This window comes from Lepus europaeus, chromosome 14, assembly GCF_033115175.1.
Source record: "Lepus europaeus isolate LE1 chromosome 14, mLepTim1.pri, whole genome shotgun sequence".
NCBI classification, from domain to species: domain Eukaryota; kingdom Metazoa; phylum Chordata; class Mammalia; order Lagomorpha; family Leporidae; genus Lepus; species Lepus europaeus.
Genome location: NC_084840.1, coordinates 27,169,615 through 27,188,458, shown reverse-complemented (window position 1 = coordinate 27,188,458; position 18,844 = coordinate 27,169,615). Strand labels below are relative to the sequence as shown.

At 37.4% G+C, this 18,844-nt stretch overlaps 1 protein-coding gene across 2 annotated transcripts in view; it reads right to left on the bottom strand.

Moving 5' to 3' along the window:
* Positions 1 to 18,844, bottom strand: part of RPS6KC1 (ribosomal protein S6 kinase C1) — a 178,428-nt gene that overhangs the window by 54,599 nt on the left and 104,985 nt on the right. For both annotated transcript variants that reach the window (XM_062210336.1, XM_062210335.1), the window contains exon 8: positions 17,518 to 17,610. In XM_062210336.1, coding sequence (XP_062066320.1) covers positions 17,518 to 17,610 — 93 coding nt within the window. The remainder of the gene's footprint in view (positions 1 to 17,517; positions 17,611 to 18,844) is intronic.

The following is an 18,844-nucleotide window of genomic DNA, read 5'->3' as shown; positions in this document are numbered from 1 at the left end:
AAAAGAACCAGGTTAGGAAGAGCAAAAGATGTGAAATTAAGCTGGGATATAACTACTTTATATCTATAAGAAAACAACTAATTTCAGATTTCTTTAAATGCCCAGACATTTATAAAGGTTTTAGTATGCTAATTTTTTAATTAAAAGATATTTCAGCAGTGAAAGCTCTTTCATATGCACTACTGATTCTTCATCAAACGTTAACTTTCCAACTTAACACCAGTATAGCCGGTGGCAGCCTGAAGGTTTACCATCTGCTGCTACCCAAAGTCACTGTGGCCACCTTCAGAACATATGCATCAAAGCCCCAAGATAAGAGACTGAAGAAATACTGCCTAACTCAGCATAAGGGGGATGATGAACCCAGAGGCAGGCAACAGGCAAGCAACCAGAAAACACAGAGCATCAGGAACCATCAGTCACCCCATAGAAAACGTACCCAAGGTCACAGGAGACTCCAGTGCCAGAAAACAAACACAAGAGAAACACTGGTTCTAATACTTAAATTATTATGTGATGATTTTTCTTTGAAAAAACGGTGACTCTTCAAAAGCCTAATTATATTTAAAATCACCAACAATTTTATTCAAAATAAGCATAGGATAAGTAAAATATAATAGACAATTTAAGATGTTTTATTAAATTTCTCCATCAATAGTAACAAAACTATATATTATTCATGCAGTAACATTTTTTGAAAGGTTCATTTTTCTGGGTATCGTCATACCAGCAATTCAAACATTACCCAAGGAAAACACACTTTGAGACAGGTTTAACAAAACACCAATTACAATAACTGCTATCGGACTACTCAGAAATTAATTTTCTTAAAGTAATAATCATATTTACCACAATATCTCATATAAAAACAAAATACTACAGCTTTTAAAAACAGATTCACAAGGGCCTAGCCAAACTCCAAAATAATGATAAATAAAATGTAAATGTAATCAGAAGAAAATCAATATACAAAATATTTTTAAGAAAATCAGACAAAAAATCTTTTAATTCTTGCTTTTAAAATGGCCACACATGCATTAACTTTAGGTTAATTCTAATCTTAATGCACATTTTTAAAAATATTATTCAAAACCTCCACAGAGAATTAATTACAAACTAATTTGAAACTAGGCCATTATTAAAACATCCATGAACCATAAGAACTGTCATAATAAAGCCCATGATCCTATTCTCTAATTAATAAAACCATAACCTATTGAGTGCAACTATCTATGGTTCCTATAATCCCATATTATACTTGTCTTGTGTGTATCCCCAATGTGAACTCAGTTTATACCTCTGATTCATTAGGAACTTGAATAATCATGATGATTTTTTTAAGGACCATGTTTTGTCATTTTGTTAATAGTTAAAAACAGGGCAAATACTACCAGAATAACTTAGTTTCTAAGATATGTTACAAATATATTATGAATATTTTGATACTGCTAAAATAGATCTGCAAATATATTGTATTTAAAATTCAAAGGCTAATCATCGCTATATTAATTTCTCCAAAGGGCAGAAAATATGGTTGGGCAAAGTTTTTGTTCTGTTGTTGTTTTTAGCAAATTAAGCTTAGGATCAGAAAAAATAAAAAGATTCTTTTAAATTCTTCTGTAGTGACATCAACAAACTGATTCTAAAGTTCATACAGAGATGCAAATGACAAAGAAGAGCCAACAGGATAATAAAGGGGAACAAAGTTGGGAGACTGACACTACTGGACGCCAATATAAGACAGTGTGGTATTGGCTGAAAAACAGACAAATAGATCAGTGAAACAGAATACAGAGCCCAGAAAAGAGACCCACATAAATCCGCTCAACTGAGCTTTAACAAAGGAGCAAAGGCGATACAATGGAGCAAAGATAGTCTTTTTAACAAATGATGTTGGAATAACTTGGATACCCACATGTGAAAAGGTCAATCTCCACACAACCTTACACCCTTAACAAAGTTAACCTAGAATGGATCACAGACCTAAATGTAAAACATAAAATTCCTAAAGATAACATAGGAAAGATACCTTAATGCCACAACCCATCCATGAATAAAACAACTGATAAATGGACTTCATTTAAATTAAAAGCTTTTGCTCTGCCAAAGATAATGTCAAGAGGAGGCGAAAACAAACCAGACAGGCAGAAAATATTTATTAAAAAACACATCTGATAAAGAACTGCTATATAAACTTTACACAAAACTCTTCAAATTCAACAATATGAAAACAAAAACTGTTTTAAAAATGGGACACAGGGTCAGCTTCGTGGCATAGCAAGTAAAGCCACCGCCTGCAACATGGGCATCCCATATGGGCACTGGTTCATATCCTAGCTGGTCCACTTCCAATCCAGCCCCCTGCTAATGGCCTGAGAAAAACAACAGAGGATGGCCCAAGTGCTTGAGCCTCTGCCACACATTGAGGAGACCTGGAGGAAGCTCCTGGCTTTGGCCTGGACCCACCCTGGTCATTGTGGATATTTGGAGAGTGAACCAGCAGATGGAAGATCTCTGTCTCTCCCTCTCTCTCCATAGTTCCTTCAAATAAATATATAACTATTAAAAAAAATAGACACAGCCCCAGCCATTGAAGGCAAAGACAATTAGGAAGTTAATCAGCAGCTAGATCAACTGATATTTCTCTCTCTTCTTTTCAAATAAAATAAAATAGAACAAAACATGGATGGAACAAAAGGACATTATGTGAAGTGACGTAAGTCACACACAGAAGAACAAATACCACAAGTTCTCACGTACATATAGAAGCTTTAAAAAGTTCATCTCATAAAAGTAAAGAATAGAAAAATGGCTACCAGAAGATGGGGAGTGGAGGCAGGAGAGGATAGTGAACAGGTTGAGAGGTACAGTTGGATAGGATTAACTGCTAGCGTTCTATAGCACAGTAGGGTGACTATGGTTAACAACCATTAATTGTATATTTCAAAGCAGTAGGAGAGAGAATTTTGAATGTTTTCAACACAAAGAAATGATAAATGTTTGAGTTAGTGATTATATCAATTAATCTGATCCAATTATCATACATTGTATGTGCACGTTGAAATGAGACTCCATAAATATGTACAATTATTATGCGTCAGTTGAAATTTTAAAATATATATTTAATTTTAAAAAATGAGCAAAGAGTGTGGCACAGCAGGATAAGCTGCCACATGAACACCAGCATCCTATATCAGAATTTCAGCTTCATGGCATAGCAGATTAAGCCATCATTTGCAACACTGGCATCCCACATAAGCCCTGTTTTGAGTCCTGGCTGCTCTACTTCCAAACCAGCTCCCTGCTAATACACCTGGGAAAGCAGTGGAAGATGGGTTAAGTACTTGTGCCCTGCCACCCTCATGGGAGACACGAATGCAGCTCCTGGCTCCTGGCTTTGACCTGGATCAGCCCCAACTGTTGCAACTACTGGACAGTAAACCAGTGACAGAAGATCTGTGCCTGTCTCTCTCTCTCTCTCTCTCTCTCTCTCTCTCAGTCTGTATCTCACTCTCTCTCATACTCTTTCAAATTTCAAAATAAGTAAATCTTTTTTTAAAAATGGGCCAAAGACTAGCAGGCACTTCACCAAAGAAGATATACAGGTAGCAAAAAAGCATATGTGAAAGATGCTCAACACCATATGTCACCAGGGAAGTGCAAATTAAAATGAGATAACACTACACATGTATTAAGAATGATCAAAATCTAGAACAATGACAATACCAAATGCTGATAAGGACACAGAGCAACAGGAACTCTCATTTACTACTGTTGGGAAGGCAAAATAGTATGGCCACTTTGGAAGAAAGATTGGCAGTTTCTTGCAAAATTGAACATACTCTCACCAGATACCATCCAGCAATTGTGTTCTTTGGTGTCTACACAAAGGTATGTCTACAACAAAAATCTGCACACAGATGTTTACAGCAGCTTTATTCATTACTGCAAAACTCGAGTGCAACCAAGATGTTCTTCAGTCAATGAAGGGATAAATAAACTGTGGTACATTCAAGTAACAGAAAACCCTTGACAGCTAAAAAGAAATGAGAGATCAAACTATGAAAAAACAGGGAGAAACCTTAAATGCACATTACTAAGGAAGCCAATCTACAAAAGCTACATACTGTATGATTGCAACTATAGGACATTCTAGAAAAAGTAAAAACTAAGAAGATAGTGAAAATATCGGTGGTTATCAGATTTTGCAGGAGAATGAAGAGGCAGAACACAGATTTTTTTAAGAGCAATGAAAATGCTCTGCATAATACTACAACAGTGGATCCATGTCATTGTCCACTCATCCGAACATACAGAATAGGTGTAACAGGAACAATAAGCCCTAATGTAAACTATGGGTTAAAATTAAAACTTTATACAAACTAAATTTAGCAGAATTTAACCAAGCAAAGAATAACTGGCAAACCAAGTAGCTCTCATCTCAGAACCAGAATAGGTTCAGAAAACTCCACCCAGCAATGTAGTCAGGTAGCCATAATGGCAGAAAATGAAAGGTACAGAGATAGCACAAACGGTTATAGCTCAGTGTTAGCTTTATTTGAAACTGGTCCAACCAACTGGCCACATCTGATTGGCCTAAGTTCATCTGTTGTGACTGGCAGAGACTCAGCTTTTTGTCACAAACGTATATTCCCGAGTGAGGCTTTCGGTTAGTTTACATACTAGGTTAGGTTGCAGGTCCTTCTGTAGTGACTCAAGTACAAAGGTGTCCTCAGACCAAACTCAGGTTAACAGGACAGAATGGGAGTGATATGGCACTGTAAGTTCATCAATCATAGTAAGTGTAGCACTCTGCTAGGGGGTTTAAGTAACACAGGAGGCTATGAACATATGTGTGGGGGCTGCAGATTTAGAGGAAGTATTTATATCTTCCTCTCAATTTTGCTAAGTACCTACAACTGCTCTAAATAAATTCTTTCTATAGAAGTAATTCTCTGCTTTCCTTGGCCAAACCCCTGGACTGTGCATCTTGAGGCAAATAACAAAATCTAGTCCTGCCCTAGAGTGAAGCAAAACACAGAATATTCTCCCGCAAATAATCCAGGGAATAATTATTTCCACCACAAACATGAATGTAAACTCTCTAACATTCATATGTGCCAAGTGTCAATGAATGTGAGCCATCCCTCAATGATGTCTCATACTAGGACGTGAGGTTAACGATTTATGGAACAATAAACCCACCACAGAAATGCCTTTTATACAGATGAAAAGAGAGTTTTACTCTGTATAAATTTTCAATTCCGGGCCTATACATCTATTACTGCACAAAACATTCTTCCAAAGGACATGGTGTGTCTTTGTAAAGGAACCAGGTATAAATATAGCAGAAAGCAGAATATAAAGGACAGAAATTGGGTTTAAAACAGAATCGCTAAAGAGCTAGGAAAAACAACCACTCAGGAGCCTCTTCGAAGATCCAAATGCTTTAAAAGCTGGATCTCTACACCTTTGTCATTCTCATTTTGATTGTCAGTTTTCTGTTTTTGTGAAAAACCTGCCCAAGGCCATAAGGAGATTATGCTAAAGAGAGGTTAAAACTCTAAAGTTCTGAGTTTATAGGCCCAAGTTCATCTCATGCCATTCAATTCCATAAAGAATCCATTTATTCTATTTCTCTGATTTGAATTCTGCAGTTCACTTGAGATGATGACTTGACACTGTTAAATTTAGATGAAAATTAATTCAACTAAAACTACAGTCTATTGTACTTAGCTTTGGATTCTTATTTGCATTTGCTAGAAAAACCTAACACTCTAATGCTGATGTAAACTATTTCACTGTCCATTCATAGCCTGATTTAATATTTTCATTCTGCTACTAGATGTGCTCTATAAATAGACTTGATCAGCTTTTAGGTCCAGAAAGCTGAAATAAGTCCCTAAAAAACAACAAATATACTCACATGGTATTCTTTCATATAATGTTCAGAATCAATGCAGTCTGTACTCAGACATTAATAAACACTCTCTCATAATACTGGATACACAGGTAACCTCAATTCAATCAATGCATATACAACAAGGCTGCCAATGTCAAAGGTAGCCTGATTCCTATTCAGAAGAAACTGCCTTAAGGACAAGGAACCTCTAAGTGGTTTACATGTCATTATTTTTAAATGTTTTTAATGAGCCTGTATTTCTGTAGCAAATGGAGCAGGACTTCTGATACTGCTTAAAATTTAATGGTATCTTAGTATGTATTCATGCTCTGAAAAATTCTAAAATATCTTAAAGGACATATAAAACATAGGCAGGCAGGCACAACACTCATTCGCAAACTGACAATTTCAATGGCTACATAAAGTCCCCTGCCAACAATCTACAGGTGTGCTCTGTGAGAAACATGAAAACAAGCAGGACTAGGAATGTTACGACAGTTTTCAGTTTGACACTTTTATACTCTTGCTCTGATGCTTCAGATGCAATATATTTTGAGATGCAGGTTCAGATTACTTCAAATCTTTAAATATATACATTATCTCTTTCTTCTCCCTTAATAGTCAAGAAGTATGCTTGGTCATCAGAGGAATCTGAAGTCTTATTGGGAGAGGCACAGAAATAACATCAAAAGCTACAGTTCAGGGGCCGTCGCTGTGGCGCAGCAAGTAAAGCATAACCTACAGTGACAACATCCCATATGGATGCTGGTTCAAGTCCTGGCGTTCCACTTCCAATCCAGCTCTCTGCTATGGCCTGAGAAAGCAGTAGAAGATGGCCCAAGTCCTTGGACCCCAGCACCCACGTGGGAGACCTGGGAGAAGCTCCTGGCTCCTGGCTCCGGATAGGCGCAGCTCTGGCCGTTTCGGCCAACCGGGGAGTGAACCAGCAAATGGAAGACCTCTCTCTCTCTCTGTCTCTGCCTCTCCTTCTCTCTCTAATTCTGACTTTCAAATAAATAAATAAATCTTTAATAATAATAATAAATAAAAAGCTACAGTACAGTGGCTAGGTTGCCACTTGGCCCCCCAGCATCCCATATCAGAGTGCCTGGTTCGAGTTCAAGCTACTATACTTCTGATCCAGCTTCCTGCTAATAATGTGCACCACAGGAAGCAGCTGCCACCCATGTAGGAGACTTGGATTTAGATCTGGGCTCTGCGTTTCAGCCTGCTACAGCCCTGACTGTCGTAGCCATGTGAGGAGTGAACCAGTGGAAGAACAATCTCTCTCTCTCTTTCTCTCTCTCTCTCTCCATCCTTCTCTCCCTTTCTCCCCCTCGTCTCTTCCATTCCCCCTATCTGTCACTCTGGCTGTCAAATAAATGAATCAAAGTACATTAGTTTATGTTGGTGAAAAAAATCTTGAAATCCATTGATTTTCTCATAATACACATATTCCACAAACTTTTTAAAGTACCCTCAGAAATGAGGCATATATTCAAATAATACAGGACAAGCAGAATAAGATATCAAAGCATTGGTTTTTTGAATTTTTTCATTTTTTTAATTTTCATTTTATTTGAAAGGCAGAAAGACAGAGACCTTCTATCTGCTGGTTCACTTCCCAAATGCCTACAACAGCCAGACTGGACCAGGCTGGAGCCAGGAGCCTGAAAGTGCATCAGTCTTCCATGTGGGTGACAAGGATCCAAGTCCTTGCACCATCACTTGCTGCCTCCCAGCGTATGCATTAGCAGGAAGCTGGCTCTGAAGTGGAGTAGCTGGGATTTCAACCAGGCACTCTGACTTGAGATTTAGGCACTGTAAGAGGTAATTTAACTGCTGTACCAAATACCCACCCAAAAACACAGAATTTTAAAAAATACATAACTAATATTTACGTTTCTCAAAAGTGGTTGCCCCTTATCATCAAAATAAGTATATTAGATATATGTACTTCCTTAAAGATGATATTATTGAGCCCAGTGCTGTGGTGTAGTGCCCCCACCTGCAGTGCTGGCATCCCATATGGGTGCCAGTTTGAGTCCTGGCTGCTCCACTTCTGATCCAGCTCTTGCTGCGGCTTGAGAAAGCAATAGAGGACAGCCCAAGTCTTTGAGCCCCTGCACCTACGTGGGAGACCTGGAAGAAGCTCCTGGTTCCTGGCTTCGGATCAGCTCAGCTCTAGCCATTGCGGCCATCTGGGGAGTGAGCCAGTGGTTAGAAGACTTCTCTCTCTCTCTCTCTCTCTCTCACTCTCACTCTCTCTCTCTGCCTCTCAAATATAAATAAATAAATAAATATATTTTTAAAATATGATATTATTAATTATAATCAAAGTTTATTCTGACTTTATAGTTAAAATCTATGGGCAAGCTACATTCCCATCAACAATACAAATTAGTTTATGGTTATTAACATTAGCTGCACAATCTGGCACTATGAGTGACTACACCTGAGCCTGTGTCATTCTGAAATCCTTGTGAAAACTCCCTCCTCCCATCCGCATCACAGCATTTCAAACTGTTTCATGCAAGTGTCCTATCACTTCTTCCTCATTCACGATGACTGATGTTCCACAGGACTCTTAAAAGCATGACTTCTATCTATCCCACTTGCAATCCCTCCTTTCAATACAACAACAGTTTTCAGCACAGTGTTTTATGACAACAGCTATGTACTACAGAATCGGCCACTAAACACCAGAAAGTATATCTGACACCAACTTTTTTGCATCATCCTCAAACATAGACAACAGCCATGATGAATTAAACCAGGCATACAAAATGATTCTACTTAGGGCACAGATCCCAAAAATGTATCTGGTAGCTTAACTCATTCCATAAACAGCCTGTAATTGATAAAATGATCAGAATGTACAGAACAGTTTGGACACACACAAAAAAATGTGATATATTCATGTGCCAAGTGCCAGTATACACTTTAAAAAATTGGACTTTTAAGTCTATTATAAAAAGTAACAAAAATTGTTATATAGCAAATCAAGAAAATGGTTTTCTTCATAACAGTGCAGATTTCAGCTTGTAGAAGAGACAGTCCAGAGGTATTTTATTCTAATAAACCCTAATGATGCTAAAATGGAATCCTCTAGAAATATTAACATGAAAAATAAACTGTTGTGCTCCAAATATACAAAGGATGCAAAAAGTTCTCTTCTTGATATAAAAAAAAAAAAACCTGATTAAACAGTACTGAAAGCAAATCTTAAAGGAAAAGAATATAAAAGATAACAGAAAAACATTTAAGATCACACATAAAATTAAAAAGCAAACTGATGGGTGGGCATCTGACCTCTCCCCTCCCCAAATGAGCAAAATTCAAGAAATCAATTCAACATATATTTGCTGAATGGCTATTATGTGCAGGCACAGTATTAGAGATGAAGGGAAAAGCTATGAACACACCAGATATGATCTCTGCCCTAGGGAAACCAAGTTCAACATGGAAGAGGGCAATCAACAACAGTCTGGGAAGCACTATGCTGAGGAAGAATAGCAGTGTGTGAGGCAGACACAGAACCACCAAGGAACTCCTGCAGGCCTGGAGAGTGGCAGAGTATGAACTTCATGTATACACATTCACTGGCAAACTCACATGAGACCGTAGACTCTCAGAAATAGTTCTGGGATGGAAAAGGTACAAAAGAAGGTCCCATTATAATGCAGGGAAAGGCTACCAAAAGTCATTATAAGTTAGATGTTAACAACACTATGATCTCATTTGAAGTCACAGGCTAATGGAACCTTCCTGTGCATATTAGAATAGAAAAAGAAGAGGAGCAGTGTAGGCAAAGATTTCAAAAAGTTCATGGAAATGCACATTATGAAAACCTATGCCTAGATTTCAAAAACTTTGCACCAAAATAAACTGGCTTTTAATTCCATTTTTACATGAACTTCTTGAAGTCTCTTCATTTATCAAAAACCAATTTTTAATGGTCCTCAGGGTTATGAGTGAATTGTATCTTTTTCACTTCAGCCTATTGACTTTTGTATATTAATATTGTATCCTGTAACCTTGCAATAATCATTAATTCCAGACATTTTTGTATTCTTTCAGATTTTTTTTTACATAGACAAACATACCATCCGTCAACAAAGACAGTTTTATTTCTTCCTTCCCAATTTAAATACATTTTAGTTCTTCTATTCCTACTTTATTAGGTAGGACTTCCAGTACTGTTAGAAAAGCATGGTGGGGGCTGGTGCTGCGGCATGGTAGGTAAAACCTCCACCTGCAGCACCAGCATCCATATGAGCAAGCTCCAGTTCCTTGCCCCGCTGCTCCTCTTCCTATCCAGCTCCCTACTAATGGCCTGGGAAAGCAGTGGAAGATGGCCCAAGTGCTTGGGCCCCTGCTCCCAAGTAGCAGACCTGAAAAAGGCTCCTGGCTCCTGATCAGCTTAGCTCCAACTGTTGCAGCCATTTGTGGAGTGAACCAGCAGATGGAAGACCTACTCTCTGTTTTTCCCTCTGTAACTCTACCTCTGTCTGTAACTCTGCCTCTCAAAATAAATAAATAAATGTAAAAAAAAAAAAAAAAGCACATAAGAGGAGGAGACATCCTTGTCTTGTTACTGATGTTGTCAGGAGACTTTTCAGTTTTGCACCATTACCTGTAATGTCAGTTTAGGTGTTTTGTAAACACTCTCTTCAAGCTGAGGAAGTTCCCCCAATTCTCAGTTCTGAGAGCTTTCATCAAGGGTGTTACATAATGCCAAATGCTTTTTTGAACATCTACTGATAGAATTATGTGATTTTTCTTGCTAGCCTATGGATATGCTGGAGTATCTTAGTTTTTCTTTTGTAAAGATTTATTTGAAAAGCAGGATAACAGAGAAAAAGAGAGAGAGAAAGAGAGATCTTCTATCCACTGGTTTACTCTCCAAATAGCTGCAACAGCCAGGGCTGGACCAGGCTGAAGCTAGGAGTCAGGAATTCCATTTGAGTCTTGCACATTGGTGGCGGGGTCCCAAGTACTTGGGCCATCTTCCAGTGCCTTCCCACGTGCATCAGCAGAAAGCTGGATCAGAAGCTAACCAGCCAAGATAAAGCTAGTGCTCTAACATGGAATGCTGACACTGCAAGTAGAGGCTTAACTGGTTGAGCCACAATGCCAACCCTACCTTAGTTTCTGAATGTTGAACCTGCTCTGCCTACTGTGATAAATTCCACTTGGCCATATTTTATAACACTTTTCATTCACTGTTGTATTCAATTTCTAACATTTTAATGAGACTTTTTCAAACTATGTTCATGAGAGACACTGGTCTTTCATTTTTATTTCTTGTAATCTCCTTGTCTGGTTGTGGTATTAGGACAATGCCAATCTCATGGATTGAATTAGGAAATGATCTTTCTTCTTCTTTCTGTTAGAAGACATGATAGACAATTGGTATAATTTTTTCTGTTCATGCTTGGTAGGATTCAATAGTGAAAACACACACTTTCTATACTGGAAGATTATTAATTATTGACTCAATTTATTCAATAGCTATACACTTATTTAGATTGCTTGCTTCTTCTTTTATGACTTCTGACAGCTTATGGCTTTGAAAGTACTGCTCAATTCCATCTAGGTTATCAAATCTATGATTACCAAATTTGAGTTGCTTAAGTGTTTATTATTCTTTTAACATCCATGGGATCTGTCATGATGGTCCTTCTTTCATTTTTATTCTATTTTTCTTAATTATCCTGACTAAAGGCTTATCAATTTTATTGATATTTTCAAAAACCAGCATTTAGTTTTGTTAATTTCGCTATTAATTTCCTGTTTTCTCTATTAATCCTCTATTAATTTCCTACATTCAATTTCATTAATTTCTACACAATTTTTATGACTTTTTTCATCTTCTTACTATGGATTTAATTTGCTTTTCTATTTATAGATTCCCATGGTAGAAATTTAGATTACTAGATTTAATCTAGATTTCTCTCTCTTCTAATTTATTCATTTAACAGTATAAAATTCCTTCTAAGAACTGCTTTTACTGCATCTCATAAGACAACTGAAAGTTTGTCTTAAGATACATTCTTCAACCCATGTGTCATATAGAAGTATGTTGCATAACTTATGATATTTTGGAATTTTCTACCTATTTGTATTATTTAGTTTAATTCTGATTTGACAGCATACATTGTATATTTTGTATTTTAAATTTGTGTAGGCATGTTTTATGGACAAGAATGTGGTCTATCCTAATGAATAGTCTGCATTAGCTTGAGAAAAACATGCACTCTTCTGGTTTTGGATGAACTAGTCTATGGATATCCACTAAATCCAGGTAGTTAAAGTGCTGTTGAATTCAACTGTGTCCTTACTGATTTTCTGCCTGCCACACCCACTCATTTTTTAAAGAGAGGTCTTGACAAATCCAAATATAATAGTGGGAGCCGGTGCTGTGGCACAGCAGGTAGAGCCGCCACCTGCAGCACTGGCATCTCCTATGGGCCCTGGTTCGAGTCCCAGCTGCTCCACTTCCAATCTAGCTCTCTGCTATGGCCTGGGAAAGCAGTAGAAGATGGCCCACATCATTGGGCCTCTGTACCCACATGGGAGACCCAGAAGAAGCTCCTGGCTCCTGGCTTTGGATCGGCGCAGTTCCGGCCATTGTGGCCAACTGGAGAGTGAGCCAGTGGATGGAGGAGGACCCCTCCCTCCCTCCCTCCCTCCCTCTCTCTCTCTCTCTCTGCCTCTCCTTCTCTCTGTGTAACTCTGACTTTCAAATAAATAAATAAATCTTTTAAAAAACAAATATAATAGTGGAATCATCAATTTCTCCTTGAATGTCCACCAGTTTTTGCTGGACCCCCACCTGCCTCCCTCTTGAAAGCCTCAGAGGATTTTTCTCCAATATTCACCGTGAGAACCTAGCCAAGGTCAGGGGTGTTACTTTAGAATAACCTGGTTTATAACTACAATTGCTGATGATTGTGTCAAAACTGTGTATCAATTTGGGGAGCACATGCATCCTTTCTTTAAAATTTTTTTAACAGATTCATTTATTATTTTTATTTGAAAGGCAGAGAGAAAGGAGAGAGAGAGAATGAATCTTCCATCCACTGTTCACTCTCCAAATGACTGCAAAAGCCAGGGTTGGACCGGTCTAAAGTCAAGAAACTGAGTCAATCCAGGTCTTCCACATGGGCAGCATGAATCCAGGTACATCAACTAATGCATCCAGTGTGTGCAAAAGCAGGAAACTGGAATTGGAAGAGGAGCCAGGACTAGAACCCAATCAATCACGCCAGTATAGGATGCAGGCATCTCAACAGACAATTTAACTGCTGTGCCAAACACCCATCTCCAGAATTTATATCTTTACTACATTGAATCCTCTGGTTATAAACATGGTTTTCCCATTATTTACATCTTTAATTTCTATCATGGAGGTCAGCTCTGTGGCACAGCTGGTGAAAGCCCCAGCCTGCAGCGCTAGCATCTAATATAGGCCCTGGTTTGAGTCCTGGCTGCTCCATTTCCAAAACAGCTCCCTGCTAATGTGCCTGGGAAAGCATCAGAGGATGGCCCAAATCCTTGGGCCCTGCACCCATGTTGTAGACCCGGAAGAAGCTCTTGGCTCCTGGCTTTGGATGGGATCAGCTCTGGCCATTGCAGCCATTTGGGGAGTGAATCAGTGGACTGAAGACCTACCTCTCTCTCTCTCTCTCTCTCTCTCTTTCAAATAAAAAAAAAAAAATCTTTTTAAAAAAAGTCCCAGACATATTTTGCTAGATTTATAAAATCTACTACTTTTGTATTATTAGAATGATTATAAATAGTATTTTATCTTAATTCCAGTTTTTATGAGTTTGATGGTAGTATATAGAAATACTAACAAATTTTTCTATGCTCATTTTTTTCTATCTTGCAACTTTACTGAAATCTTTTATTCCTGTTTTATGATGGATCTCATGGTTTTATATGTGTTGACTGTTACCTTTAAACAAGGAAAAGTATTTATCTTTCTTTCCAATCCTAATGTCTTTTATTTCATTTTCTTCCCTTATAGCACTATCTAGAATTTCCAATATCATGTTGAATATCAGGACTAAAAATGTGCCTTGTTTCCCATCTTGGGAATAAATCATTCAGTACTGACCATTAGGTATGATATTAGCTCTAAGTTTTATGTAGATATCATTTACCAAGTTGAGGAAAGTTTCCCTTTCTTCTGTTTTTAGAGAAGTTTTGTTCATGAATTGCCTTTGAATATTCAGATGCTAATTATGTATCAATCGCTATAATCATATGACTTTCTTCTTTATGCTATTAACATGGATTACATTGATTAAATATTTAATCCACCTTGCATTGCAGGAATCAACTCCATTTGATTATGGGATATAATACTTTTTTAGGTATTGCTAAGTTCTACTTTCCAATATTTTGTTGAAGATTTTTGTTTTTACATAATGAACTCTGATGCTTAAATTCCACAGTTTATCCATGTTAATGAAAGAATATATAGCTCCAATTAAAGAACAGAAAGTCATTTACTTCATTTTGAATACTAGGCCAACACACAGCTATGGAATTACCGTCCCCACAGGTAGACACCCTTCTGAATCTTATACCTCGTACCATTGTGTGTATTGAAAATGGTACTAGGGAGCAGTCTCAGATTACACCAGTAGGTGTCACTCTAAATATGATGTATTTAAAATTACTTAAATTTCAATTCATTTATTCAACAAACATGGAGTGTCCATTACATGCCAGACATGATTCTAGAAGCTGAGTTTACAGTGGTGAATGAGAAAGACCCAGGCTTTGTCTCATGTAGCCTACAGTCTAGATACTAGTGAACAAATCTGCTTTGTTTACTTTCTAAACAAAAGTTTGTAAAATCCCATTCCTAACACAGTCCAATTCAGATCTGTAGTTTTCTAAGTTAATAGATAACATGCAAAATAATTCATCAAGAACAGATACAATAATAAGAATCCAAGAAAATGTGTTCTGCAGGTAGTAGATTAACATTCTGTATATTTTCTCACATTTAGAATTTATGCAACATTTCTCTTCCAAACTTCAAGTTCCTAAAACCCAAATTTTAGATATTCCTCCTTACAATGGAGAGGAATCTATCTTTAAAAAAATGCAATTTTTGATGACCCTGCACAATACTGTGAGAAAAATTGACTGCAAAAGCCTACTTCACACCGCCTTCTCTTATTTTCTGCCCATTGATAAACCTCTCCCCATATTTTGCAAAGAAAAAATTTCACAGCAAAAGTCCACATTATGTCAGCTTTCTCATATTGAGAGCTCTGCTATGCCACTGTTGAATTTTCCCCCAAGACTCCCCCGGCCCCTTCAAACTTTGCTTCCCTTGGACAGATTTGGCAATAGCTTTGTAAGTGATGTGGACAGAATTGCTTATAATAATGAAAACCAACAGGAATTTTTTTATTTCTCATTTTCCCCTTAGGTATATTCAATCCTTTTCCCCAGGCAGATCATTCTGAGTGCGTGTGTGTGTGTGTGCACATGTTACAAAGACAACTACCATGTTAATAAACTATTCAATTTGAAAACCAAAAAAAAAAAAACCCGTGGATTTTTTTTAAAGATTTATTTATTTATTTGAAAGTCAGAGTTAGAGAGAGAGAGAGAGAGAGAGAGAGAGGTCTTCCATCTGCTGGTTTACTCCCCAACTGGCCACCACAATGGCCAGAGCTGTGCTGATCCAAAGCCAGGAGCCAGGAGCTTTCACCAGGTCTCCCACACAGGTGCAGGGGCCCAAGGAGTTGGGCCATCCTCTCTACTGCTTTCCCAGGCCACAGCAGAGAGGTGGATTGGAAGTGGAGCAGCTGCGACTCAAACCTGCACCCATATGCGATGACGGCATTGCAGGTGGTGGCTTTACCCACTACGCCACACCGCCGGCCCCGACCCATGTTTTTAAAAGTAGACATTATGTTACAAATTTTAAAAACTTTTAAAGCTTGCTAATTCCCAAAATATGTATTTCCTTATCTCTAATTTAAATAGTTAATTTTAAATTGTTAAATGGAGGCCAATGAACACACAACACACTTCCCAGGTTAACAGAGTAAAGACTAATCAATTATGCCTCTACTGTCAAAACCTATTGAGACTCATAGCTTCACCCAAGATTTCTTGTCGGAAGTATTAAATCTAAGACAAGGGGCAGAAATATCAAGAAGGTACACTAAAAAAAGCTTTCTAAAAAAAATAATAATAATAAGGTACACATATCTACACAGAAATCAAGAATCTAGTACTACTCAATTATCATTTTGTTTCCATCTACTTGCAAATACAATGTTCTCCAAACTGGAAAAGTTAGAGAAAACATAGCTAAGAGGCTATCTCAGAATTATGAGAGAAGAAAGGGGGCTGGAAGAGGAGAAGAACACAGAATCACAAGTATAGTTTAGAACAGAAAATATACTCAATGAACATTAGGTTATAAATGAATACTAAGGTACTTCAAAAAATGGCTAATGGTGGGAAAGATATAAATTAACTTATACCTTAATATCAAATAAACCATTTTCTTCTTCTTTGAATAGTTACATAGTAATTGATCAAATACATTTAAAATATAGGTTGGGGTAGGAATTTGTCTACCAGTTGAGACACCAATTGGGATACCCATGTCCCATACTGGGAAGCCCAGGCTTCAACACGAAGCCCTGCTCCTGACTATAGGTTTCCGCTAATATAGACCCTGGGAGGCAGAGGTATGGCTCAAGTAATTTGGCTCCTGCCACCCATGTGGGACCCCCAGCCTTTGGCTGTTAGATATCTGGGGAGCAAACCAGCAGACAGAATCAATCAATCAACACCTCTCTCTCTCTCTCCACCCCCATCTGTCTCACAAATAAACAAAAACATGGGTTATTGTCTAAGATTTTTAAATTAATTTGTAAACTATTAAACAGGGCCAGTACTGTTATTTATCATATCTTAGATGTCATCAAATTTGCATGCAATAATGACAGATATTTCTGTTAGCTCAGTATTTTTATTACAAACATAAATTTTTGAGAGGTGGGATTGTTTTAGTGGAAAAAGCCAAGCTGTTGGGTTTTGAAATCACAAAGAGTAAGGTCTGAATCTCCAAATTAGTTATGTGACTTCTGGGCAAGTTACTTAAGTTAGCTCTAAACATCAATTTCCCATAAAGCTAAAAACAACAGGATTAGGAGAATCTGACACGCAGTAGGTGCTCAACAAAGAGTAGTTATTAAGAAATGCCGCCTTCCTCTTTACTATCAGACTATATCAATGCATGCTGAACAATTACCAACTCACAACATTAACTAACCCAAAGTGCATCTTCACCCTACTACAACACTTTTATAAAACCAAACCCCTTACTCGACAGAATGCCAACAAATATGTACCCACTCCTTTAGCTCAAATATATTTTGCATGACCTTACATGAATTGCTTAGATAAAAGCTTTTTCTAGTCTGCTTTTGTTATTTTAAAGTGCAGATGCATTTGAGTCATTTTCTCCTTTTGTTTCATATCCTTAAGATCCAAAGCTTCAAAGACAAAATGTCAGCATGCAGTCGATTTATGACTAAACTCTTGAAGAGACACTGAAGAATTACCTTGTCAATCACCCCAAGGACTCTGAAGGCCTTCAGCTCCTCGGCAGGGCTCCTTAGGTTCCAAGGGGGCCTTGAACTCAGTAATCCTGGAGGCTAATGGAAGATATCAAAGATTACACATCAATCAGGGAGGTACTTGAAGGAAGACTGCCTGCTGAAGCAAATGCCAGGCCAAAGGAAACTAAATTTATCATAAATCAGAGAATGGAAAGATAAAAGGAAGAAGTTTGTTTGTAATGAAAAATAAAAAAAAAAATCAAAAAGAAAAAGTAAGGAAAAAGTTGCAAGTAAATAACTCATAACATTGAAAACAAAATTTTAAAAAGAAAAATTAATGAGCTGATATAGTTTCTAGAGCAATATTTTAATTCAGGACTATACAGCTAGCATGAAACTTTTTCAACAAACAGATAACTTGAGACAACAATCAATCATAGCCTTATATTTACCCTATATGGCACAAGAGTAGTTTAGAAGGGGATAACTAAAAACCAATGTATTAATGAATAAAAGTGGGGCAGGGAGAGGGGGGGAGTAGCAGGCCATTCTCTGTCATCATGAAACTATGTTCTTTTAATGTTACCTTATAAATATCTGCTATATGTTTTAAAAGGAAATCAGCAGATTCAAGTTCAAGCAGCAAAATTACTAGTAATGATTAAAAAAAAAAAAAACTAAGAAACTCCATCATATAAACAATCATTATTGGAATTATTGAGGTTAAGAGATGATTTATGGGAATTTTTCATCAAATGTCTGGACATCTGTGATACAGAAAAGTCTTTTAGCCAAAAAAAAAAAAAAAAAAAAAAAAGACCAAATAGATCAGTGAATATAGAAAAGCATTTCAGCACCCTAAAAAATTAAGAAATAATACTAACTTGTATCTATTGATTTTAGTTTTTCTCTGTCAGTAAAATAAGCCATCAGATTAGAAAAACTCAAAGAACACCTCCATCTGGCACTTAGAATCAGAAAGGATTGCTCTATAAACCCCTACATTAAAATGGTGATGCTGCACAGACTGACAGGAGACATGAAGATGTCCGATCTAAGTAGAACACGCCTTAACATTATTAAGAAGCCATGAGAATACAAGGGAAACATTTTGACCTTGTAAGCAGAAGAAAAAAATACCCTGATTAATCTAACATCGTAAGAGAATTACCGAGATAGCTTCTGGACACTTCAAGAGCCCATGCAGGTCAAGATCACTTAGACAGAAAGCTCCTAGAGAACGGGCAATGTGCCTTATCCATCTTCATACTCACAGTGCCTAGCATGTGTTCATTCATTGAAAGGAGTGAGGGAGAAATGAATCGAGGAG